Source organism: Bombus pascuorum, chromosome 12 (genome assembly GCF_905332965.1).
Source record: "Bombus pascuorum chromosome 12, iyBomPasc1.1, whole genome shotgun sequence".
NCBI lineage: Eukaryota > Metazoa > Arthropoda > Insecta > Hymenoptera > Apidae > Bombus > Bombus pascuorum.
The window spans coordinates 1,249,762-1,277,504 of record NC_083499.1 but is presented as its reverse complement, the minus strand read 5'-3'; the positions used below and the strand labels follow the sequence as shown (position 1 = coordinate 1,277,504).

The 27,743-nt window shown below is 33.2% G+C and overlaps 2 protein-coding genes and 3 long non-coding RNA genes across 5 annotated transcripts in view; 4 read left to right on the top strand and 1 right to left on the bottom strand.

Annotated features, from left to right (window-relative positions):
* The window catches only part of LOC132912417 (uncharacterized), a 104,232-nt gene extending 92,104 nt beyond the window's left edge, over positions 1-12,128 (top strand). The window contains exons 3-4 of the long non-coding RNA XR_009659205.1: positions 11,175-11,447; positions 12,042-12,128. This is a non-coding gene — a long non-coding RNA (uncharacterized LOC132912417). The remainder of the gene's footprint in view (positions 1-11,174; positions 11,448-12,041) is intronic.
* LOC132912418 (uncharacterized) lies at positions 780-3,985 on the top strand. Its single transcript, XR_009659206.1, has 3 exons — positions 780-1,348; positions 2,961-3,309; positions 3,376-3,985. It is a non-coding gene; the product is annotated as an uncharacterized LOC132912418 (long non-coding RNA).
* Positions 12,129-12,144: 16 nt separating the features above from the next.
* On the top strand, positions 12,145-22,281 carry LOC132912402 (uncharacterized). Its single transcript, XM_060969782.1, has 4 exons — positions 12,145-12,492; positions 13,917-14,218; positions 16,505-16,760; positions 19,665-22,281. The coding sequence occupies exons 1-4, from the start codon at positions 12,232-12,234 to the stop codon at positions 22,038-22,040; spliced, it is 3,195 nt and encodes a 1,064-aa protein (XP_060825765.1). The 5' UTR covers positions 12,145-12,231; the 3' UTR covers positions 22,041-22,281.
* A 519-nt stretch (positions 22,282-22,800) lies between these two features.
* LOC132912420 (uncharacterized) lies at positions 22,801-25,702 on the bottom strand. Its single transcript, XR_009659208.1, has 2 exons — positions 25,589-25,702; positions 22,801-25,014 (listed from the first exon to the last, which is right to left on the bottom strand). It is a non-coding gene; the product is annotated as an uncharacterized LOC132912420 (long non-coding RNA).
* On the top strand, positions 25,618-27,446 carry LOC132912411 (tryptophan--tRNA ligase, cytoplasmic). The gene is made up of 3 exons (XM_060969802.1): positions 25,618-25,875; positions 26,088-27,025; positions 27,120-27,446. Exons 1-3 carry the CDS (start codon positions 25,749-25,751, stop codon positions 27,285-27,287), a joined length of 1,233 nt encoding a protein of 410 aa, XP_060825785.1. The 5' UTR covers positions 25,618-25,748; the 3' UTR covers positions 27,288-27,446.
* Positions 27,447-27,743: the final 297 nt, after the last annotated feature.

The window sequence follows — 27,743 nt, the reverse complement described above, 5'->3', positions numbered from 1 at the left end:
AAAATACTTTTTATAGCTATTGTACATCATATATCACGCGGCGTCTGACCAGTGATGTCCCTACACTACTTAGAGTTTACTGAAAGCTATCACCGATCACTGCAAGCGAAATCCTAATCTCCTTATCTAATTTCTTATAAAACTTTGACAAACTAACAGACACAGATTGGCCGCTACATACTGTCTTCCGTTTACCACTCGTTTTTAACATTATTCTATATCGTCGTGAATGCATTCGTAGGCTCATCGAATTTCCGTGTGTTCTCCCGACAAAAGGAATACCTGTGTAATTTCATATTAGTATAACAGCAAACGAGACAGAACTATTAACGTACTTAATATAATTTGTTTCGGACACGTTACGAGCGTGATCCGATCATCGCATTGAAAAGAGGGGGATAATTGGTGCTTGCATAAAATGAATTGCAAATTCCTCAGCTATATATTCCCGCTGCAAGGACAAGTTGATTAGTGATATGTTAAAACTGAAACTGAATATGCATGTCAGCCATAAATGGAATAGAAGATGGAATCATACGCGTCGGATATAGGTACGATCCTCTATTTTGGTATCGTGCACACGTGTACGTACAAGAATATCTAAATTTAGCGGATCGAACTTTCTGTTTAATTTTACTCGTGTCATCGAAATACTAATATGGTTCTGCATTTATTGCTTAACGTTAAAAATATCAATAGATGACCAATTCATGACGCTTTAGAGAAATTTTATAAATTTACCACGATACATTTAGTAACGATTTTACTAACTTATTTATTTATATTAGACAAGGAAGGATTGTATTGTTATGTCCAAACAATTAATGCATATTTATTACTATTACGGAAGCATTATCTGTAGGTAAAAGTCGGCAAAGTTACCGTTAAGATTTTTTATTGTGTCCTAGACTGGCGACCTTTGGCCATTGGATCTCCGAGTACCTGCGGTTCACGTGCGTTTGCAGTAACTCAGTTCTCGTGGTCAACGGTTTTTCCTGTTCCAAATGTACATGTAACGGTGCTCGGTAACTACGAGCAAACGGAACCGTGAAAATTCCCCAACGTTGCCAACGCCGTCCACCAAATACAACATCGCTTGCTCCCGACTCCCAGCCCTCTGAAATTGGCTGTAGAAGGGAGGAGTCAAAGCTAAAGCGCATTTTATCGCCTCTTCGTCTTTAGACCCTATCGAACATTCGAAGCAGTCAGGACGAATTGAACGATTGAACTTTGGTAGATTCAAATCACCCGTAAATCGAACTGTTAGAACACTTGCGCAAGATATACAGTGTCTTCTCTCCCTCAAATGAGAGTGGTTCTTCGTCAGCATACATCAAACGCCATCAAGGTTGGTGCGATTTAAATCGTAATCATCAATATAACAATTACAAATTCATAAAAGATAGTAAAGAGTGATACAAGACTGCTACGTTTTTCAGAACAGCTCCGATTGTGCTTTTCTATCGTAAACGATTTCTTAAAGAGGCAAATATGGAAAAATTATTACTAAGATACGTGACTTTTCATTTCAATTTTAATTGAAGTTTTAATTCAGATTTTTCTTGAAACTTCTTTTTTTTCGTTGAAAGACAAGCAAGATTGGGATACAGAAATTCGAAAATAAAATTAGCATATTTAAATATGAAATACGTAATTTTTAGTAAAACACTGTACAGCTACAATTAACCACAGTTTCATATAAAAGAATCGAATGTACCGACTAAAATTGGATACCGACAAAAATATCTAGGAAGCGAGTATTTCCTAAAGTCTTGACATAGCATCGCGATTCAATAATAATTACAACCTCCGCAAGCGCATTCGATTCGCGCGATATTGAATTTACCGAACACGGTACGTTTTCGTTCGCCGCTGTTCATTTACAAATAAATCTCGTTGGTACGAAATTAAACAACCTTCAGAGCATGTTCGACTCTCAAATGAATTTCAGCTTATTTCACTCCTAATTGGTGTGTTTGGTTCATATAAATTACTACACTGAATTCCTTGCTTTTGTTAAATTTAAAGTCATCGGGTCCGTCGTTATCTCATACACAAATTGTAGCTGTTTTGACTGTGACATATCTTCTCTTTTAAATTCCACGAATACTTATCTATTTTCATACATCAAAGAAATTTATTTTTCCTCGTCTATTTTATTTCCGCCGACCACATTTATTATAATTTTGTTGATGATTTACAAATATAGTTTTGTTTTATTTAGGATTCATTTGTTTTAAGTCCTGCGACATGTCATTTCACTTCACAGCGATAATTCATCAAAACACATATTGCCACCACACGGACAAGAATCTGTACAGAGTATTAAAAAAGAAAATGGGCGGTATTTATAATATGTGATTCTAGACATTATGACAATGAGAGATCTCATAGTACTTTTGTATATACAAAAGTGTCGTTTGAGATTTATTTCTCAAGTTAGAAAAAATTTAATTTGGCATTAGAAATACACTAATAATGGCACAACTTAATAAATTAGCTCACTCATGTTTCCTAACATCCCATATACATTATTTTGCTCTGTTATGTATTTGATTGTTCTGTCATGTTCGTCAGAACAACATTCGTCAGAATACAATTCATTCGTAGACTTAGGCAAGTTAGACAAGTTTTTGATCAGTGACATCTTCGATGTATATCTGATTTACCTCATATTCTCCTCTCAGGATAAATTACATGTATAATATGCACCATCACGAACTCACATCATAACTACGTTTACGTAATTGTGCAATATCGTCATACGACGCTGCCATTTCACCAATTCGTACTCCCTAACACAAAGCGGAATTGCTTTCATCGGTTAATCGAGTCCCGGTTACATGTCAGTCGTTTCTCTTGAAATTTAATAGACGTGCTGTTTTCATGGGCTCGTTTCAGTCCAAACCGATACTTTGGACCTTTGTAATTGAAATTGTATGCTTCCCTTTAAACTTTAGAATAACGACAGCTGCAATGGAAATACAGGGAAAATTAATTCGAACGACCGAATTTAGAGGATGATATGATCGACGATAGCCTCGTTTATAAACGAAAATAATACAAATTTCCCTTAATGAATTTAATTACGAATAATATTTGTGGCATTCGAGAAAACGAATACAAAATCATTACAATGAAAATGTATATCTCAATACACGATTCCACTACAAATAGCAGAGAAGATAGAAGAGAATTTGAATTTCTAACGCGAACACCAATATCAGTGATGTCAACTATGAGCTAATAATGCAAGAGCGTAAGGATGCAGTTTTCGGGGGAATACCTCTGGGTATTTATACAATGAAGGTAAGGTTTCTTTGCTTTTGATTACAAAATGAATAACTTGCACTCTATGCGAATTATTGCTCGAAGATACGAAAAAATCATAGCAATGAACGATACTTTTGGAAATTAAGACAAAGTTATCGCTGAAGCAAACTCATAATGGAATCACCGAGAGATAATTGACCAACACATTTATTTGATAAAGAGAAAGAGAAGGCTAAAGAGAACCATATAAATTCTGCTTACGATGGGTTTCTATGTAAAGAAGAAACGCGTGGCGTATAAATACATTTTATTAATATGATTTAAATTTAAAATAAATTTTAATTAATTAGTAAACGTAAACAACAATTTATATACTTTTACACCATCAAATATAACATTTTATGATGATACATCTGCACCTTGAATTTTATATATTTCTCGTTATACATATTAATAAAACAATAATAATAATTTCGAAAGAGAAATTCAACGTCAGTATTTCCAGTTAATTATCTAACAATCAATATGAAATAGAGATATGAAGACAGATTTTATTGTAAACAGTATAATATTGAATTATATATATATTGTCTCATGCTTTTTAAAGTTTATTTAATACGTAAGTAAACTTTTAAAACTTTTATATTTATTAAAAAATACATTTTTCACATGAAAAGGACTGTGTTCTTTTAATTGTTACATTACATTTTCTACTTCGTTATGCCAAAAATGTCGGATATAATGTAGTTGCAAAAAAATATACTGAGAAAAATTTTAAGATTGATACCTGTGTATACGTGTATTAGTAACTACCATACTAAATATTTTTTACCATGTAACAATTTTCCATTCTGAATTCTATATATAATACCTATTCATTGCCCTTGTCAATTACAATTCCCTTTCCTAAAATTATGTTCCTTTTTTGTAAGGCCTGTCTCCTAAATTTTCTTTTACTCTTATTCTTATTATATACTATATTAAATGGCTAAGAAACAATTCTGCTAAAGAGTGAAGTTTATATAAGGACTTAAATCATCATATGAAACAAACACATAACTTTCAACGAAAAATTTATTTCTGCGTTTAATATATAAGAGACGAAATTCGAGGGGAAAAAAAGTAATCGATATAATGCTCCTCTGCAATGCTTTGCGGTAATCTCGTTTTCAGAATTCTCCGGGCCGTAACCACGCCGTAAAGAAGGAAAAGGCGCTGGCAATGAAAAGGAGAGAAAAAGAAAACGATCGTCGTTAGGATCAGCTAGTGACTGAATTGGATGTTCAATCACAAAGTTGATTATCGAACGTTCTCCATCAAGAGTCAGTTATATTGGAAATCGAAACGATTTCTTGGCTGTGAATCAAAAATTCAGATAAGAGAAAACGATATCCACACCAATTTTCTTGTACTATTAGTCATTCTCAGCGAAGAAATTCGTTTTTGATTCCGATGATTGAATCCGGCCGACGCTTCAGTAGCGTATAAAAGGCAATCAAACTGAAAAAAGGGCGAAAATTACGATGACAATGGGCAAGAAAATACGCGATGATGAGGCAATCTGTAATATCTAGACTGTTCTATTATTCTCATTTTTAACACTTATTATATGTTTAAAACAGGTGTTTATGTTGCATATACTAGATCTTTTTTTTACTACATATATGTTTGCAACAAATGTTTTGTAACCTCCACATTGATTTTTATGTTGGTTTCAAATTATACCAGAGTACTTACGCTAGTTGTGTTTTATAACAGTGCTAATGAAATTTCCAAATGTTTTATATAATACTCACAATATGTCCTTAGGTATTAGGGCTCTTAAAGTAACTGATCCCCTTTATTTTATATATAATATTTATATAAAATATATTTTATATATAATATTTATTCCTTAGTATCGTGACTGACAGAAATTTTCCACTTTAAATGAAGCTCTGACTAATAAACACCTGTCCTCAATGAAAAAAGCATATTTATTTATTATTATATTATCATATTTATTTTATTTATGCTCAAGTTGCATAGTTCGTTCGATCGAATAATCGGCTGCGTCCATCATACTAACCAATGAAAACGGAAGAAACACAAAAACAATCTCTATCATTGAGATTTTCGTGTCATGGAACGCGAATAGGGCTCTATAAGATGGACAAAAATTTGCGCGTCTTTTACGAAGTAGAAAGAGGAAGCGCGTCGTTGATATGACACTGAAAAATATCAAATTCTCTCATCGTAGATGAGAGAAAGCTACAAAACCGAACGACGTGACAGAATGCATTAACGTGGCCGCCGAAGCGTAGATTTCCTTTGATATTCTTATGAAGGATAATCGTGACGTTAGGACGATATTAAAAAGTCATCAGTCTCAAAGATATCAGTCTACACGACGCTACGGTATAATGGATTTTCCCGGAAATTGTTAGTGTTTTCAGAATTGGTTTTCCTTTGTAAGTGAGTATTTATAACGATGATATTTCTTCCTCCTGTGAATTTATATTTTATATAATATGTATCCACACGAGTTTTAAAAGTATTGCATAATAAGCTGAAACCTAAATACTTTATGTGATAAGAGAAATATGTTTGGTTTCACAATTATTGAAGAGTTTCAAAGAGCTTGTATTATATATGTCGAGGAATAACTAGTGAGTGGAGAATAAGTATTGTAGTCTGGAATAGTGTCAGGTTATAAGTAATAGAAATTTATGTCTTATTGTCAATTATTTTAGTAAAATGAATCTGATAATGATATCATTTTAATTGAAAATTTACTGCAACAAGCCGATCCGCAAGATTTATGCATTAAAATATCATTCATTTCTATATCGGATAATTATTGAATGCCTCAAAATTACCTCAAAAATTAAAAAAGAAAAAATGAAGATAAGAAGAAGAAACCGAAATTGTAGTTGTTATAGATCCAGTACTGGTAGTACAGTGCTGATAGCATTGTAAAAATTGGTGAATCATCCTTTATTGTTGTCAGCCATACTTGGTAAAATATTTATCTGAAGTAGCATATAGCTAGATATGCAGCATCAACGTGACGATTATTCTTTTATCATCATATACACTTTGTTACAACTGTCAGAGTGATTGAAATAACTAATCCACAATTTTTCATGGGAATTTTATATATCTATCACGGTATATTTTTTACTATCTGAATAATATTTTGTAAAGTATTTTGACAAAATCTGGGTTTTCCATGTATCTTTCAGTTTAATTTCTCTTTGGTACTAATGCTAATATTAATACCTAATAAACAATTATTATCGAATAAAACGATTACAATTGTGCAGCAACAACAATAATCTTCCAAAGTAGCCTGACTCGAAATATCTTTGTGTAGGATTATGTTACTTACCCTGCTCGAAGTGAATTTAAAGTACTAAAGATATGACCAATTACATTTCCTTAGAGGATAGTTTCATTAATAGTTTCATTAAAATGGATTAAAAAGCCAGAATCTTTAAGGTGGAAACCAAAAGAGTTCAATCGATTCTTCGTTTTATGAAATTTGCCATTTTCATGCAAGGTCGATAAGCAAACGATCCGAGCATCAAAATCCATCTTGTTCGACGAAGAGCTGTTCCAATGATTAAACGACCTCGAACCTTCCATGTAACGCCCACTGAAGCTGCCTTACGATGCATGAAAAAATAATTTAGAAAGCCAGGAGAGAAAACACGGTACATACTATCGAAGTAGACGAGTAACCTGACGTTCGTGTACTGCCCTTATCATCTCCAGATGATTAGTTATATGTATGGTATCTATATCAGAAGAAGTTATATTAGATTGTGTTTGGGGAAATTTTTCCACGAATTTCGAAACAATTGACGTTTTGAATAAATAAGTATAGATATAACTAATATTTTTTTATACAATAGTTACGCTATTATACAAATTAATATTTTATACAAAATAATAGTTATGCTATTAAACAAATAAAAGAAGATGTCCCGTTAGGGAATAAGCAAAGTTTACAGAAACATGTTGAATATTAAAGAACGTCAATGTTGGCTTAACAAGTTCTGGAAAAGTAATTTCAACTTCTCGACTAAACATCAAAGTGAAAGGCTTTAAATTGCAAGTGGTCGAGCTAGAGAAGGGTTGAAATTGAGCTAGAACCGAACCGAATAACCAACTACCGACGATTTACGAAGTAGAAGTTTCGATAAATATGTATTCATGACCTACAAATCCCGCAAAAGTTGTACCGATTGTAATATTTTTTTTTTTTTATTATTTACTAAACATATTTAGCATGACAATATTACATAATACATATCAGAATTGTAGGATAAAATGAATTAATGACTCAATTAAAATAAAATGTGATGAAAAGCGTTATAATGAAATAGATTTTACAATCAAAATTTAAGTATAATTGCCATTTACCATGGATTTAATTATTAAACTGCGGATATTTGTGCAAATTCGTATGTGATGATGAATTTTTGAATGAAATTTTGATGAATTGATAATTTTATAAACATAGTATCATTAGAAGAATTTCGGATATGAAAGGGTTAAAAAAATAAAATCTAATAGAGATTCGTTTTATCTACTAAATATTACGACACGTACTGTAGGTATGAATTATGTTACATTTATATTTACAGAAATTAAAATTAATCTAACTCTCGCATTGATCATATTTATCGATTGATTGTATAAGGTCAGTTGTAAATATAATATAGAACTCGAAAAAGTAATTTAACCTTTTAACCACTATAAACCTTCAGAAATTCCTAACTCTGCTCTATTGATTTTCCTAAATACCATCTATCTCTGAAATTCACACCCATAATTCATTTACGTTTCATTTATCATTATATCGTGCATAGGCATGACGATTGCGAAATCAGCGATCCCTTGACAAACGCATTATATTCCCAAGCGAGTACTCGATCAATTAAATAGCACGCTATAACCGTAAAATCGCATTAAAGCATTCAAGAACATTATGCTCGGCATAATTACAATGTCCTAGCGCCGAGAAAATGTCAATAATGGACAACAGCTCCATCTGAAAATACGATTTCGCTCGGCCGAATTCATTAAACATTTCCATCGTCACGGACACAGGGAAAGAAATGGCTGTGCGCGAGGAGAAACGCGTTGAATCGCTCTTATACGGTGATTTTGATGAGCTCAAAAAGTTCTTCTCTCGCTCGAGGTTCGAGCGGTTAACCCGTCGCTGATCATTTGTCTCTGAAAGCGTTAACATCATCCATATCCGAATTTCAAATTTCAGATAATGGAAAACGTGCGGTCGAATATAATCTACTCCGGCCCGTGTATATAAGGTTTGCCTTTCTTCAACGCTGGACAGGACTTGTTCCATTCGTATCATCCGCACCTAACAGTGTATGCTTCATATTCAAGTACTACCCAAATATATTTTTCGTCTGAATACGTACACTACTGCTCAGTGAAGGATAGTTGGTGGATATTGTTTGAATAATTTAAATTCAAGACACATAATTTTTAAGCAATAGTATGATTATAACTCAATAGAGTACGTTTGATGTTCAAAAGCTGACTAAAACAATTGTCGTTTGTATATGTATGTATGCTATCGCACATAATTGTTCCAAGGACTTCAAAAGTCGACGGATATTGGAATTTAATACACTTATGATTTTTAACGAACAGTGTACATTGGTTTGATAAATAAACAATGTATATTGTCACAATAAAAAATCGTATGTGTTAACAATAGCAGGAAACCTCTATTTAACTTTTATAAAAAGAATGTAGATACTCTCTCACGTTCGATGCGGTGTAATTTAATTAGAAAATTACGGATGAAAGAACTTGTATTGATTTTATTATTTATTATTGCTACAACTATGTATGGCAGAATATTACCATGTGATAAAAAATTAAGCTTTAGAAAATAATATAATTTGCATCTGAAATAAAATATTATAGTCATATTTAAAAATTGTAGAACTATCTTGATATTTTTGAAAGCTTTCTACGCCCGGATAATTTAATTTCTAAAATATGGTATGTTCTATGTCAGATAAAGAAACTTCTTTCAGATAGACAAGAACACTGCGATAATTATAGGAACAATGATATTTAAGTTCTTGTAATTTCAATTTATAGTTTGTCACTTTTTTATACAAAATATTATAAATAATAACTTTTACTCATTATTATTTTAATTAATTTAATTATTCTAAGCGAACTGACACACAACCCATTTCTTTCCTTTCAAATCAACGAGAGTATCCCGATATTTATAAGCAATGCAATTTAATATTTAATAATACTACTTATAAGCAATCAATAGTGTATATGTGCGGAAATATCAGAGCTGTGAAAGTGCTTCCGTCCATTTGTCCATCGAGATTGTTACGTCGCGCGAGGTCATCCGTGCGACACGTTCCTCTCGGTTTGGCCGCCAAGGCCTACCCCTCGTTCCACTGACCCACAATAAACCCAAGGAACCACCATAAACCAAATCTTATTAGCTTAACTTCTATTCACATAAGTATTTTCGGTTTATGGATGGTCCTTTGAACGGTCCTTGGGTTTGTTGCACGCTCGTGCTAATTACGGAGAAAGCAGATGTGCCTCGCGAAACAGCTGGTTTTTCCGAAGAAAAATATTCAATATTATAATAAAAACGTCACAAATTATTTAGCGATGAATACAATTAATGTGTTACAGAAATTCGACCCGACTTTATGATATCTCTCGATATATTCGTTAGACTTAGCGACTTTAATTTTATTCGTCAGAACCTCTCGATGTATGCCGTTAGAATCTTCAAATGAGATTGATTGCCCTTCGATCTTTTCTTTGTCTTCTCTGGGAAACGACCCCCAACTACGTTCGGGTCACGCCACCGTTCACGCCTATGATCACGTATGCCACTTTCTTTGTGTGGATAAAATAACGGACCGAAATCAACGTTTCTAGAACTCAATGCTTGATGACAACTATGCGCTTGTCGCTGCATTGTATATATTTCGCCAATCCTATAAGACGATCTGTCTACGACACTGTAGTAATACGAGCGGCGGTTAGAGACACGGCCTATGGTAAGCCTTGTGGCGTAACAAAAGGACTAAACATTTATTACGATTATCCGAGAACCGAGATGTAAAATATAATCGATTGATAAAACGTCTAATGAATATGCAAAACGTGAGCGGATAAAAGTTTCCAAGTTATCTGTAATGTTAAAGAACCGAGAATCAAATAAAAGAATTTTCCGATTGATCGATGGTGCTCGTATTTGCTAGAGCTTCTTCCAAGCTCGATTTAATGTACCCAACAAGCCAATTTTACTCTTCGAATGCAATGAACATTGCTGTTTACCTCTATTTCTACGAGTTTTGTGTTACACATTTTACTATAATGAAGTATTGGAGGAATACGGAAATTACTTTTTTCTTTCTTAGTTTTATTATCTTTTTCTTTTTCTTCAACAACCAATAGTAGACTACGGATGTTTATGCATTTTTATGCTTGTGTAAACATAACTAAAGAAATTGAACCTAGATAAAAATTTAGTCCATGTACCAAATACAATATTATAATAAGTTCTCTACTTTGAATATTTTATATACTTTTGCATATTTTATACATTCTGTAGGATTCGGCATTCTTGAATTTTCCAAATATACATAAACATCCGCAGACTAGTCATTACACATGATATTATACAGTGGCTACAAAACATTCTACCAGGTAATCCTTTCATATATGTAACGTGTTCTAAAAGCACGATAAATATACGTACTGTATCTATAATTGTTGCATGTAATCGTACGTATCTGATACTTATCAAGCAAACGACGTTTCACGAACCGTAAAAAAACATTCGGTAATATAAGGCAATCGTGTGACAGAATGCGGATGTTTGTCTTCAGGAAGTTCGAGGCATAGGTGATGTCGCGCAAGTCGTAAAAGTCGAGGCCAAACGGTGTGAAAAGAAAACGGGCCAAGGTTGTACATTACCCAAATCGAGCGATTTCCGGCCTCCATTTCCGATGCGAAACGTAGTTCCAAACCGATGCTGATCTCACGAGGAATTTATCGTCAGGACCCTAAATCACACGATTTGAAATAACGACGTTTCTCCTTTAGTGGCGGATGTCAAACTTGTACCATGGCTCCAGAAGATTCCTGTAAAAGCACAAAAGGTTAGTAAAATTGATCGTTACTCTTTTATCTCGAGAACGAAACAGCTTCCAAGTGTAAAATATCGCGTTTATAATATAGAAATGAGAGTTCTTAGAGAGAATATAAATATCTTACTTAAAAGCTTAACCAAACCTATCAATATCACTTTCTGAAACATTTATTATCTTACTTCTAGAATACGTAATTAGTGTTTAACTTCTGAGGAAGATAGATAAATAGTTAACCAGTTTGATTTCAATGTGGCTCAAATAGAAGAATTTCTTCCTCTTCGTTTTAGTCTTTAATTACAACTGTCTTTTTAAATTACGAATTTTAGACTTTTAATTATAAACCTAGATTTATAGATAACATAATAACATACTAACAAGTTAGTATGTGGAAGTGAAACATGAATAACTTTGCCATTAGCAAACTGTGAATTTTTATGCATTCATAGAAAATTTAAAAAAATAACCGCAAAATTAGGTTACATTTTGTTAGAAATTAAAAAATGTCCTGACTCTTTGCGCCGAGTGTGTTCTGAATTTAAAAGTCGATGACCCTCGGGGTAGAAAAGAATTCTTCGATAAAATAATATTCGATAAAATTTTTAGAAGACTTCCGCATCGGGCGATACGCCGAAAGTACGAGGTTATTATCGGGCAATTAAAGATTTTCACGAAATTTTCATTGACGTGATCTGGTGATTGCGTCATGTCGTCCTACGAGGGACACGTTTACGAGCGGAATCTCACTTGAAGACGCAGAGCCGAAGGGAAACGCGCGGAAAGCTTCTAAATTACAATGTCAACGCCCGCTACGGACCCGTTGCTGTCCACCGTTTCCGGGGAATTGACGACCGCTCTTATACCGACGGTTACCAAGATCGATACACGGTTGGACGTCAATCCCGTTTCGATGGTTTTGGCGGTGTCGATAGTCTTCATTTTATCACCGATCACCATCATCGGGAACTCCATTATCCTGGTTGCCTTCTACAAGTACAAAAGGTTACGGACTGCATCCAATTATCTACTAGTCTCTTTGGCCGTCAGCGACTTTGGGGTAAGCCATCAAATAATTTTAACTACCATTGAGACGCGATCGACATCGATGTGTTGAATTAGTCCAGTTTTTTATCCTTCTTTCTCTAGTAAATAGAAACCATAGGAGAAGAAACATGACAGGTATATTTTTTTTAGTTTTTAATTTTAATATCACCCTATAATTAAACAAAAGAATTTTAATATGATGTAGTTGACGACCACACAGTTTTCTTTACTTTTATGTCACTTATTGGCTGAAAACAAATATTAATTCTTTTGAAAATAGGTGATAAATTCACAATGTCTTAAAAGAGATTAATTTATACAATTAATATCCTTGGTATTTTTTTAGTGTTCAGAATGGTAACAAAAAAGCACATCTAATCTCCAAATTAAATAGAAAATAGTTTCGATTTAGAATTTATTGACGACATACTGAATTTTGACAAAAAACAGGAAATTTGACTTATCATGTTCTTCGCCTGTAGTATTCAAATATTGTCGATAAAATAATATTATTCAATAATAAATTAATTAAATTAAATGACTTAATCAAGTTAAAAATAGAAAGTAAAGAATTATAGAGCAATATTGTTAACACTGGGCTTTTATTAGAATCCATTTCAAAGGAGATATCAACATTGAAGTGCCCCATTGTTTCTTGAGATTGATCGTCTAACGGGATATTTTAATTAGTCAGCTAATCAATCAGAAAACGGGACGAGGCGAGAGTTCTATCCCCGTTGCAACTCGTACGATAGTCCTTCCGCTGCGATTGATGTTGACACGTTTCACTTTTAGTATACAGGGCTACCCAAAATTAATCAATCAAACTCCTTTATATTTTATGTATACGATAAATACAAATAATTTATATAATTTATATGATATAATCGAATACAGACAACATAAACGTAAATCGTGATAATTAAACGTTATCATGGGTGGTTTATAAAAAAATTCAAATCATTCTGGCTCAACATAATAAACCTTTATCGATACGGCACCATTTCTTATACTTGATCATAGACTATATCAAAACAGAGGTGATCTTACAATCTGATCGTACATCAAAATAGTTTGTGTTGAACAGTTCAACCTAGAAACAGACCACGTATACGTTGTCACCTGCTGCTAATAACCTAAAGCACACTCCGTTATAATACCTCAATATACAGCAACTTACCCTTCTGAATAATTCCTCTTTAGAGAATGTTCGCAATATTACTACTGAAAATGGCTTTGAACTCTGTTTAATTTTGCGTTCTACACGAACTTCAAACGTAAACGTTAAGGAACGCTTTGAAACATACGTACGTTTATTATAAAACTTTCATTTTGCCCAATGTCTGTTGTTTATAGAGTAAGTTCCAAAGAGGTTGTAGAGATGATTCTCGCCTCTAATCATCCAGCATATGCAAATCGGATATTACTTGCACGCAGGTCGGTGTGTTCATGCCCTTTGGGATGCAGCTAGAGTTATCTGGGCTGCCGGAAAATGGCGTTTCCACGTCGTGCATCGTACCATACTGCATCATGATTGCACTGTGCAGCGTGAGCGTGCTGGTGACTGTAGCAATCGCTGTAGACCGGTTGACGTCGCTTGCACAGCCCCTCAGGTACAAGAACATCATCACTCACAGCAGCATCGAGAAGTACATCGCCGTGTTCTGGATCTACGCGATCGTTGTCGGCCTCTCGCCTTTGATCTATGCCAAAATAGCAGGAGAAACTCAACCACACAGGTGAGAACCGCTTCAATCTTCTTTTAGTTTTAGTTTCATTAATGAACCGATATAGTAAACAATGTAAATGGCAAAAACATTTTCTAGTAGAAATGGTCAAACGGATATAAATTCCATGTGGAAATTCACGATGAAAAATGTTGTAAGTGATAGAATAAGTTATTTGAGCATGTAGGTTTATCTGTAGGTCTGTATATGAGCTAATTAGATTGTGTTTACAAAAGATGAAAGCCTAATATAGAAATAAATACAATAAATTTAAATAATGGAAGTAAATGTTATTAACATTAATTTATAATTAATAATTATAAACATTAATTTATTCTTTAGGTAATTCTGTAAAGATGGTGAATGCTGAAAATCAATACCGGTCAAGTGGTAGATTATATACGTGGTGAAGAAAACAAATAGATTTATTGTTTTTATTGGAAATCTTCATTTCTGACATGTATATCTCTTACCACTTTGAATTCTCGTTTGTTAATTAAATTCAAATGTTATAGGATTTTCTTATGTTGGAAAAGATTATAAATTGCATTGTTTATAACATAAAGAATATGTTCATTCGAAGAGTGAAAGTATAAAGGTCAGTGAATAAATAAATGTGAGTTAAAAGTGATAAGAAATTTTTAGAATACAAATTACTGAATAATTGAATTAAAAATGTTGAAAAATTGGTACAAAAATTTTGAAAAATTTTAATGTCTTAATAGTTATTTTTTGTCAATGAAAAGCTTACTCTGAAAGCGCGTAGAATAAGTTTAATTAAATAAAAACGCGGGGTTTGTAACTAAATTTCTTTTATTTTATCTAATTAACTTAACTAATTCTTCCGAGAATCAGAATTTCCTGTGAGTATTGTTATAAATTAAAATGCACGCGGTAGGAACTTTTGCTAATTCTGCACAGCAGTTGAATCCTATTGAACAAACATTTCGAAAATTGCTAAAATCAGATTGCTCACTAGTCACGTTCCTCAAACAACCGATGGAACGAACGAACAGTAGTATAAAACTAGGAAATACAATCATGTGTTCCAATCGAGCCTGCGCCTTTTTCACATTTTGCACCGACTGTGCAAAAAAATAGCAAGGCCAATTTCTGTTCCTGTAAACAAACGTAGTTAATTTTCTACTTCTTTTTTTTTTTTTTGCATACTTCGTCGAAACGTAACAAAATGTGAAGTTCATTAGGGATGCATGCGTGCTTTGATTTCCTATTCTATCTTCATTTTACGTGTTACAGTTTTGTAGTTCCACTGTAACATAATATAAAATAGAATAGAAAGATTCTTTCGAATATAAAAATGAAATGTGCACAAATTAAATATATGTACACAATCAATTCTATAATAAATTATCAGTTGAATTAAGATTTATCACTCTCCTTTTTTTACGCGATGCTTTATTGGGATCGACAATTGGTCCCTGAATTACAACCGTGCCTTAATAGGATTACGATGCAATATGCAGGAAACATATGCATGATTTACAGTAAAAGTCACGGATTGAAGCATGAATTGCATGGTTATCCAACCAATATAGAGTAATGTTATTTTAACCGCGCCGCGTGTCACGTTTGCGTTACTATAATAAACGCAATCTAATCTCCTTGTATCCATTAAACATCAAACGATAGATTACATCTACAAAGTTTACATAACCCCATTAATTTTTTCAAGTAAAGGTAAATAATTATGAAACGTAGTCGAAGAAAGAATTATCTTCCGATTTAGTAGTTGAATAAACAAACGTCTTAAAGAAATAGCGATCATTGACCTAAACTCTTAAATCATAGAATTCCAAAACGATCTATACCAAATGGTTAAACTCAATCATTAGCACGCTACTATCTTAAAATACAGCAGTATCAACACTTCAAATAATCCACATTCTTCTTGAATTTATATTAAGTAATTTATGATTTCTTAAAACTATTCATAGCATTGAAAATCAAAATACCAAGTAGATAAAATCAATCATTACACTGTATATTAAACAGGATAGCTGTATCATACTTTAAATAATTCACATTCCTTCGAATCTTTAATAAACAACCTAAAATTGCAAATCAATAAAGCAAATCATTGAAATTAATCATAAAGCACTTTCCAAAAAAATTTCACGGAATTGACAAGCAGGCCTTAACCTTGCCGAAGCATCTGGCACACGTGTAACGAAAATTAACAGGCGCGTGCAGCATCTAATCAAACGATATTCGAATCGACGCAATTATATAACTCGATCGATGAACTAACGAGTGAAATTAATTTGCTTTCTGTCACAGTGGCAACTGCAGGTTTGGTGCAGCAGTGCTCCCGCCAGTAAGGGTGTTCCTGGTAGTGGCAGTATGGGCACCCAGTGCTCTCGTTCTCCTCGGTTGCTACATGTACGTGTATCTGGTGGCACGTGCACACGCACGTGCGATTTACACGGTAGAACTATCGTTCAGACACCAAACGCAGACCCTGGCATTACCGCGTTACGGTCAAACACTGGCAGTCACGGTCGGCGCGTTTCTCATCTTCTGGCTTCCCTTTCAAGTGAGTAAATGGTCTCCTATGCGACCACACACGGTCACCAGATAGATCTCCATTTGTAAACGAACCACCCTATGCGCGTAAATTCTTATAAATTAGCATTCCTTTCGACGCGCAATGTCAGCGTACGTTATTTCGCTATTATTACTCTCGTACTACTTGCATATCGGAGTTACGCAACATCATTTCTACTTTGCTTGGCATGCATGCTCGTAACGTAACTCTAATGTAAAATTTAAAAATTCATGGTGTGCATGTTAAATACGTACTTCTCCTTAGATTATGTTTCTTTGTATTTTATATTTCTACACTGCGCGTTACACCAAATTTGTAAGTATTTAGACATTTTTAAATTATTGCAAATATATAAAATTACATCAAATGATGTTTCCCAGTCCAATTTTGTCCTCTGATTGTATCTCAAGCAAAATCCAAATTAGTGTATGTCCCCTATGTTGATGAAGACAGTAGTTTAACCATTCGATTTTGCATTCTTTCAATCAGATTTTGTGTAATCTCCTAGTCAGGTTTTGTATCTTTTTGCACTTTGTACCTGCATAAGAATTGAAAATTCCATAGGTGCGATTAGTGTATGGTATAATTATGGCTTTATATTTATAAGATGCATGTATCTCAAGGAAGTTATATTTGAAACTAAAATTTAAAATTAATTGAAAATTTTGTTTAGAATACATCATTTGCATAGTTGCATAACTTTATACTGGCTATTTTTGTTTGCCTTCATTACGCCCTTATTAGTTACCGGGTTTTAATTACTTGAGAAAAAAAATGTTAATTTCCAATTAAAACGCATAATGGGTAGTTTACTTGTCGTAAAGGTTGCAATACAGTATTACTTGTAAACCATAGCTCAGGAAAATACGTATAACGCGAATGATGTAAAAAATTTAATAAGCACTCTACGAAGCCAAATATGAAAGAGAAAAAGTTTTGAAATGAGATCACCAGTTTTTAACTAATATAATAAGAAGCAAACGACGTGACAACTTAGCGTAACATGAACCTAACATGAGCTAGGTAGATTTTGCTACATAATAAATCATAAGTCATAATAAACAGAACAATAATGTTAATAACAAAACAAATATACTAAGATACTCGTTGTATTTTCTAACGTTAAATATATTCTCTGAAATAAATTTGCAGCTGTGCATGAACCATCAGCTTGCAAACCAAATTTTTCGTTTTATATTTGCAAAATGAAACCTTTGAGGCACAATTTGTTTGCAATTTTACCGCATCCGAAAACCAATACTCAAACTGTAACTTGGCTCGACCCAGATTATAACAGAAAAAGAATGTGTACTCCTAGACCAAGAACAAAATTATTTTTTCAAATAAAATATTTTATGTGTGTAAATTGTAATTTAATTAAGTAATTGATATTTCATTTTTTTATATATAAAAGCAAAAATAAAATAAAGTTAACTGATAGTAAATTCCGTCCTTGTGTCATTGGTAATCGATTGATGTTGCGTGAATCGACGTGGTAATGAGGTTTCCGTAACCTGTCAATCTCCATTCCACGAGGAAAAGTTTCACGAAGAAGGGGGTTGAAAAACGACACAACTTCCGAAATTGTGGTAACGAAGAAGCTGCGGAAATGGGTGTCTTCTAACTGTGAAGAAAAAGAAGTTGAGCTCGAGGAAAACTCTTGGAAAAGTGTTCTAAATAACCTACTATTTTTTTATCGTTAAAAGAACAGCTCTTAAGAGGACAATAATTATAAACAATTTCATTGGATGATAAAACTAATAAATACGAGTAAAGCGATTTTAGCGATTTTTCCTCTTAGTTCTGTGAAAATTCGTCGCGATAAATTAATCGAATAAACTTTGTTCAAGACAATTTTACGAATTTTTATTTTATCGTTCAATTTATCACTCCAGTGGTAGAAGCGTTGTTCATTTATAAAAAGCTACAAAGCGTTTACAAATATAGGAAAATCTTTTATATATCCCCACCTCAATAAAAAAAATTTTAAACTTTTCAAAGAACTGTCAACTGCAACTTATTTGTTAAAATATGTATCAATAAAAAAGATCTTTGTCGGTAAAAATTTATATGCATTTAATCTTAAAGTCAAAATGACCAATACAATCATATAATGAAAAAATAATTGTTAATGATTTAATAACAATTAATACAGAAGTAATGTGATAATTGTTACAGAATTTTTTAGATCTTCGAGATTAGTAGATACGTAACACATTAATACTGTTATTAGTATTTATATAAGTAGAATCAGGCTAAATAAAGACTTTGCCATCGGAAAAAACTATGCGTCTTTTTTCAATCATGTATCTGGAACGACATACTAATAATATCCTATATGACTTCTTCAAATCCTATGTAAAGATAAAATTCACCAAAATTCAAATACATATAGATTTTAGTTTCATACACAATCTACTAACTTTCACTAACAAAGATCAAGAGAAATAATTCCCATTTTAGTTCACGTATTACATGGACACATTTATAACGATGTAGCTCAAGCGTATTATTCAAGCTTTGAATGTTATAAATACATTAACGTAATCTATATATATCAAGTGAACAGGAGGAACATACATATATGAAGATAATGACAAAATCTTCTGAAGTTTGGCCAATGTTTTTTAATCTTACATTTTTCCTCAATATATTCTCCTCTCTTATATTATACATCATCTTACCATAAATTTGAGAAGTATTGGAGAAACTTAAATCATATAAATTATAAACAAAATCAATTGAAAGAAAACTTAACATAAACTGCTCTAACTACTTCCCATTTCCTCATTGATCGTTCGGTATAGATCAGAACCCTCCCATAAGATCAAATAACAAATACCGAAGCAGATCGAAATTACCTTCTTAACATAAGGCAAATTTGCTTTACAGACCTGCATGCTGCTGGATATTTTTTGCGGTACCAACATTCTTACCAAATGGGCGGTCGTATGGCTTGGACTGCCCATTATGGCGCACAGTGGCGTGAATCCATGGATTTACGCTTTCCATCACGGCGAAATGAGGGTTGCAGCGGGTAAAATTACCGAGGGGCTGGTTGCTTTATTCGGAATGACACCCAGCCGTTACGGTTGTTCGCCAATGAGACGCGGTTCCAATACGAATATGGAATTAGCCGAGGTGAACAACAGCAACGATGGTAGAAGGCATCCTGTGGAAGATTGTTTCGCTACAAAACAAAACAAAACTTTATACACAAGCAGGCGAGGCCTGGAAGTGTCAGGAAAGCACACAGACATCTCACCAGAAAGGAACATGGATCATACGTCTTCTGAGAGTAGACAAGCAGATATCGTCGAGGAGAATATCCACGATCTCACGAAAATGCTTGATCTAAAGTACATCATCGATCGGAATCACATGATCGACTCAAATCACAATATCGACAAGATCAAAAATCTGAAGTATCTTCTGGATCCAACGTTCAATAAAATTAGACACCTGAGAAGATTGAATCACAAGAGGCTCACTAGTAAGAATTTTTCGAAGGCGTCGGAACCGAAGTTCATCTCCTATCAGAATTTAAAGAGCGACGTAACATTGAATCGCAAAGTATTGCAAATGAATACTATGTCGGACCCCGTGCTAAGCGCTAACAGTCCCATAGTGCACACGAAAGATTTCCACAACGGTTTGAGTCCTATCAATTGCAAAAGAAGAAATTCGAATCTTTGTTCGATGTCTGATCCTAATATCAAATCGGCGACCGCAATCTCTTCAGAGGTGAATCTTCGACTTCCAACCGGTGGAAATACCACCGAAGCTCATAGATACTCTGTACAGAATTTGGATCACAATAATAAGTACGAGGGTGGATTGGCTAAACACGTTATGCTATCTCGACAATTGGAGAATCAGAAGCGACTTCAAATTTATCCACGACCGCGATTGAAGATTAATAGTCCCTTCGATCGAAACAGTCCGAATCTAAACCTCAGACTTCAGAACAACTACACGCCGCCATCCACTCCGGATAGTACAAGGTCGAGCTTGTTGGATAGCCCAAGACAGAAGACGTCTCCGAAGCATATGACAATTACTTCGAACAAATTAGCCAATCTTGTTCATGTGGATAATACTCCGAGGTACTTGGAGCCCAGAATAGATCCAGCTTCCAAAGTATTACAAATGCGAAGGAACATGGAAATACTGAAACATTCCGAATCGATCAATACCATCGAACCGATGACGCACGTAAGATTGTTAGAGCCTTACAGAGTCATGGAGAGTCTGGCAGTACCGACAATACACTCGGAACCACCGAGTCCCATAGATCCACTTCCTCTTGCTTCTCTACAAGAAGAAGACACGAAAAACTCTGAAACATCGAAGCCTTCCATTAGTATCGATTGCTTAAAATCTCCAATGGGTAATAGGAGGAGTCCAGTTAGACACTCAGACCCTGTGATACCATCCGTCTTGTTGAATATTGAAGATTATAGCGAAGACCACGAATCAATTAATAACAAATCTAGTCACGATAGTTCCTCAAATAATATGGTATCGTCGGGTCAAATAGCACCGATAGAACCCATCGATCTATTCGAAGCCTTGTTGAAAAACTCAGAAAGATGTCGAGAAGGGAGATTACCAGACCCGATCTTCGCTGAGCACGATTCGACGAGATTCAGCTCGAGAAGACCCTCGGACTCGAAATGGTCAGAGTCATCGAGAAGCCAAGAGATCCTGTCCAACGTAGTCACCGAACATCAGGCGTTCCCTTCGTCCTACTCGGTGAACAATTTTCAGGTCTGTAACAGTGGCAGCGATCTCAACGATCTGACGTCCCTCGATCCATTTATGTGTCCGGACGCCTTGACATCGTCGTTACGCGAGTCGTTCTTTAGCGCTCCATCCGTACCTGATTCAGAAATCTTCACATCGTTCGAAGAAAATGAAGAATTCACGCCTGATTCCGAACACAATCTGTCTCCTTATAATTCCAGATCGACGATCAATTTGAAAAAGCCAGCGATCGAGAACGTTCTACAAAGCAAGTCCACAGAGTCTATGTTTCGAAACGGTTGTCTATCGACGAAATCGTGTGCGATTTTGAGATTAGAGCCCTCTTTACATCGAAATAGATTGCGCATCAAACCAGGAGTGGACTATATCCTAAAGGATATGTCTATTAAGAATTCACATTTGGCCCCGCTCGCCTCACCGACACCTACAGAAATCTGCACTCCTACCATTGAGCTCGTTTCGGAAATAAAAGGTGACAGTGGTGTCGGTGTCAGAGTATAGATTTATTGTGAACGCTTCGAAGCAGTTGGTGAATAGAATTAATCGTTTGTTCAGACAAACATGGTGAAATAAAACAAGAAACCTTTGCTTAGAATTGTTTTTCGATTGCGATGTTCTGCTCGTCGAATTGGGATTTTTACGGTATACATACCATGTTGCATAATGATACGATTACACGTCTGTATTTTTATAATAGCCTGATGCCTGCATGGAGAAATTATTCTGTCTATCTTATTCTAACGAGACATACTGAGACGTAGATTATCGTGAAATAATGGAATCGAACTTTCAAGCTGGACTGTGATAGTACGACGTGTCTTTAGCGAGATCATAGAACGATCACGTGAGAGAGGAAATTCTATAATTGTTTGACGATAATTAATCCTTCAACTCCTAAGAATAGTTACAATAATCGTTTGGACAGAATGCTTTAAGGAAACGAAAACTTATTAATTTATTGAGGAACTGCTCCGAATAATTTTATCTGACTAAGGAGTCCTAGGATTAAATTCGTTATATAAATTTGTAATATATTACATGATTCACATTGACATACTTATGTTAATATAAATAAAAAAAATTCAAAGCGTAAAATGTCAAAGGAGGAACATTGATGAATAATGTATAATTGATTAAATTAATCATCTACTGATAAAGCGAGATCGCTATTGGAAAAGCAACGATGGTTCGATTTGTATTTATAGATACCCTTTAAAACGTACGTCATATTGATTATATTTATCAGATTTTGCCTCGCTAATGGCGGTTGACTTGGCCAATACTTAAACATATTTCAGCGTTATTCAAACGTTACCCGAAACACTGTGCCAAGCGGATTGCGCAAGATTTACAAACCTTTCCTTTTTCCTAGAACAAGTAAACGAAGACAGTGAACTACAATTACCGTTTATGTATGTACCTGATTAAAAATTTGCAAGCGAACAAAAGTTTTTCTGACGAAATATCGATGGATAACGTTTGTTTTTGCACAGCCAATAAGATCTGTCTCACTTATGCCATATTTAAATTCCACTTCATACTTCCATTTTCTCTTTCGACTAGTTACTTAATCATATCGAATTTTAATTAATTTAACGCACATGATTAACAGTTCAAGATGATGAAACGTACCGTTATGTATTATATGAAATTTAAATCAACGTCGTTCCGATCCTCACAAAATTCTAAGCAACCTGATTATCGGCATTTTAGAGGCAAATACACGATAAAATGATCCTCTGTAACAATGCTCAGAGAATGTAGATATTTTAGCGTTTTAGTAAAGAAAAAGTAACGTGAAAAAATCGTTGTTTCGCTGTTGTCGCGAGAAAAGATAAAGCAGAAAGCAAGAATTATCTTAGATCCAATATAATTTATTTAAGCGTATTGTACAGTAGAGAGAACGTAAGGACCAAAAGTTTTCAATATACGAACTCTAATATGGATGTCGTCAGCCCTCGACTTAGTAGCTTGTAATTATACAATAAGATATCATCTACATAATCGATTCTGTTCTTTTATAATGTCTCGTGTTAATCACATAGTCTGATGGTCTGACATTTAAATTGATTTATGAATATCTATCGAAATCTAATTTTTATATCGCGTCGCCATAAAAAGTCGCTTCACTAGTTCGGATTCCTAAAAAGGAAAAGAAGGAAATTATCTCGGGACTTACATCGTCCTCTCAACTATTCACAATGCCAATGAAATATCGAAACTACTTTTATATACATATAAGTTCACAAGAAGATTCTTCGTGAGACAAAGTTATTTTTGTCATACATCTGCGATATTTTCTAAAACAGATTCTCCCCTACCCTACTCGCTTGAGTGTATGTGCGCGCAAATATTACTTATACATACTATTGATCATATAGAAAGCGAAACTCCCTATTTTTCAGTTCAATGAATAATACAGATGTATGTAATAGTAAAAATATTTCTCAAACGGAAACTAATTCAACAGTATGAGTTTAACTTCATGAGGACATCCTAGAAAACTTGGAAGAGATCGTTGACAGAAGTGAATTTTGAAAATTACATATTTTGGATAAATGTTCACCATTTTCAGTAGCTTATAATAACTCAAAACAATTAAGAAATTACCTCGTAAAATTATTTTACTATTTAATGATACTTGTTTTTTAAAACAAAAATTCAATAGCGTATACATTAGACATTCGATAAAAATATGACTAAAGATATTATAAAAACGCAATGCTCTAATTGTTTTGAGTAATATATATTTGTAAAATAGATAGGAACAGGCTAATAATTTTATAAAAAAACATGATTTTATGATTCATAAATTCTTCGTATTTCGTTTCTACGAATTCTATTTGCATCCTATGCTCATCGGCATATTTTTAAGTGCCCTGTATAGCTGAATTTATTATATTCTCAACAAATTTCACATCATATTATATGGAAAGTTGTAAAATATGATTTACTACCTGTCTCGCGGATGTCTGAATTCAAATTTTCTTTTCAGTACAATGCAAAGAAATCTCTAAAAGTAAACGGTAACGCTTCACTGTGTTAACGACTGCAAACGATGTACAATCAAGTTTTTAATTATACGTACAGTAGTAAAAACAGATTTCATAGTTTTAGTTCCTTACCGACGATTCGTTCTATGAAGTGTCTTCCATTTGTATAAATCATGGAGGAACAAACGAATGAAAATCTTGGTTCATTCTTGTATGCTTGATTTTAAGTTATAGATTAATATCGCTCTATAATAAATACTGGAAATTCTGTACAAATAAAAGAACATTTGTCAAAATGAGAGGCACTGATATATTTTTATGAAAAAACATTTTATCGCTCTTTGTAAATACCGAAATATCCAAATAAAAAACAGAATCACAAATTGCAAATTTACATAAAACTGATTAAAGAATATACGTTACTATATCGTCCAGTTAACAACAAATTTGCATCCTATAACATTCATTTTACCCATAAACATCTGTAACACATTATCGTCAAATTATTATTTATATTTACATATTTTAGAATAAAATTAATTTTCAGATAATTTTAAACAGAAAAATTACAAAAGCTAACGCTATGATTTGTTTTATATTTATTATAATTCGCAATATAACATAATACATATGTTTTTGTATATACCCAAAAGATATAATACATTAACTAGGCAAGACTCACTAGATGTAATAAGTTATCCTACAGTTTAATTGTATATTGAAATAATAAAATAATTGTAAAATCAAAATTTTTATGTAGATTATAACTAATAGCTAATTTCAATAAAAAACATTAATACATTAAATGATTTAATAATAAAGGAGATCACTATTTATTTGAATTTATCACCGTGAGATGACGTTAGTATTTCAAATACATAGTTCAAAATACAATATCAAACTTACTATATTGACAGATAATTTGTTAGATAATTCAAACCTCACAAAAACTATTATAATTAAATTTAAATATATTCTAATAAAAATTAATAAATATAATACTTATAATCAACTGTATATGATGTAACTGCAGAAAAAATTACTGAAATTTCTTACCTTGAATGTACAAATGCGTGCGCAGGAAACATAGCATGCGGAGACTGACATAACCCTGTTGATTTGTAACCAACTCTGCGTTGCATATGATATATCTTTCTCCTAGGAATCTTTGCACGATCGTACTTAAAAGTCGGAAAATAATTAAATATAAAGAAAAATGACAGCGAAAGAAATTGAAATTGACACGTCAACGTTAAATGGCAAAGCGGATGAGGAGGATATTGTGACACCTTGGAATGTTGCAACTAAAAACGAGACTGGAATTGATTATGATAAGCTTATTAGTGAGTTCCATAGAAAATATCTTTCATAAAAATCTTTGAAAAGTATTTTTGTCACATAAAATAAAATAATATACTGTTGCTTTATTACCTTCATTTCATAGATTATAAATACTTCCCATTTTTTGAAAGAGGACAAAAATAACATGCATATGTGAATATACACATTAGCTTATAATTTCACTTTTTCAAAAGATTTCTCTCTGTTATTATAGAAAGATTTGGAAGTTCCAAAATTGATGGAGAACTATTAGCGAGATTTGAGAAAATCACAGGACAGAAACCACATCATTTTCTTAGAAGAGGAATATTCTTCTCTCATCGAGATATGAATAATATCTTAAATCTTTATGAACAAGGAAAACCTTTTTACCTTTATACTGGTAGAGGACCTAGTTCAGATTCTATACACTTAGGACATCTTATACCATTTATGTTTTGTAAATGGCTTCAAGAAGTATTTCGTGTTCCATTAGTCATACAACTAACTGATGATGAGAAAGCAATATGGAAGAACATAAAAATAGAAGATGCGATTAAATTGGCCTATAATAATGCAAAGGACATTATTGCTCTTGGATTTAAACCAGAGAATACATTTATTTTTTCTAATTTAGAACATATTGGAAATAATCCTGCATTTTATCAGAATATGATCAGAATACAAAGAAGTGTTACATTTAATCAAGTGAAAGGCATTTTTGGATTTGGAGACAGTGATCCTATTGGAAAAATCTCATTTCCGCCAACTCAAGCTGCTCCAGCAATTTCTGGAACTTTTCCTTTTATTTTTAAGGATGCAAAAGTTAATTGTTTAATACCATGTGCTATAGATCAAGATCCCTACTTTAGAATGACAAGAGATGTTGCACCAAAAATTGGCTTTCCAAAACCAGCCCTGTTACATTCTATATTCTTTCCAGCTTTACAAGGCTCTAAAACAAAAATGTCAGCTAGTGATAACAATACTGCAATATTTTTGACAGACACTGCTAAACAAATAAAGAATAAAATTAACAAGCATGCATTCTCAGGAGGACAAGCTACTATTGAAGAACATAGACAATTAGGAGGCAATTGTGATATTGATATATCATATCAGTGGTTAAGATTCTTCCTAGAGGATGATGAAAAATTAGAACAACTTAGAAAAGTAAGTTTAGTAAAAATTAAAATGTGTTCCTTAGTATTAACAAATATAAGTATATATATATATATGTATATAATAATAATATATAAACTTTCAGGGTTATACTAGTGGAGAAATTTTAACAGGAGAACTTAAAAAAGAATTAATTGAAGTATTACAGCCTTTGGTAGCTGCACATCAGGAAGCTAGGAATAAATTAACAGATGAAATAGTAAAACAATATATGATTCCTAGGGATCTTGGTTTTGTGGCAAATATAAAATAGTTAGATGCAAATTGCTTATTATATGTATATAAAACACATAGGAATACTTTCATAAGTTTATTTAATTTTATTTATTTTAGGAGCACAAATAATTTTTTCTTTAAGAAAATTATTTTTTATGTCATGATGGTAATGGATTAAATTGCTTTTATAAAAATACGTACTTTGTATTTGCATTTACAGCCCTTACTTATATATAAGTAAGAATTATCATTATAAATATGTAAAAAATATATTTCATTATATTTTTAAATATTTAGATACTATTTGCATAATGATTATGCAAGATGAGTTTCACTAGAAATCCCAAAGCAGAAACCGTGGACCTGATATTATTGCGACATCATCTGTGTTGTGTATATATGTTTCATTTGAAATCGTTCTTATTTTCACATTCTTATTTCCAATTCTCATGTATGCAAACATACAGTGATCAGGCCAATGACGACATTTCCT

Bases quoted from the DNA above. Each gene is read 5' to 3' on its own strand.
- LOC132912402 (XM_060969782.1), top strand. From the start codon at position 12,232: ATGTCAACGCCCGCTACGGACCCGTTGCTGTCCACCGTTTCCGGGGAA. The intron at 14,219-16,504 runs GTGAGAACCGCT...TTTCTGTCACAG, and splicing joins GGAGAAACTCAACCACACAG to TGGCAACTGCAGGTTTGGTG. The intron at 16,761-19,664 runs GTGAGTAAATGG...TTTGCTTTACAG, and splicing joins TCTTCTGGCTTCCCTTTCAA to ACCTGCATGCTGCTGGATAT.
- LOC132912411 (XM_060969802.1), top strand. From the start codon at position 25,749: ATGACAGCGAAAGAAATTGAAATTGACACGTCAACGTTAAATGGCAAA. The intron at 25,876-26,087 runs GTGAGTTCCATA...CTGTTATTATAG, and splicing joins TGATTATGATAAGCTTATTA to AAAGATTTGGAAGTTCCAAA. The intron at 27,026-27,119 runs GTAAGTTTAGTA...ATAAACTTTCAG, and splicing joins AATTAGAACAACTTAGAAAA to GGTTATACTAGTGGAGAAAT.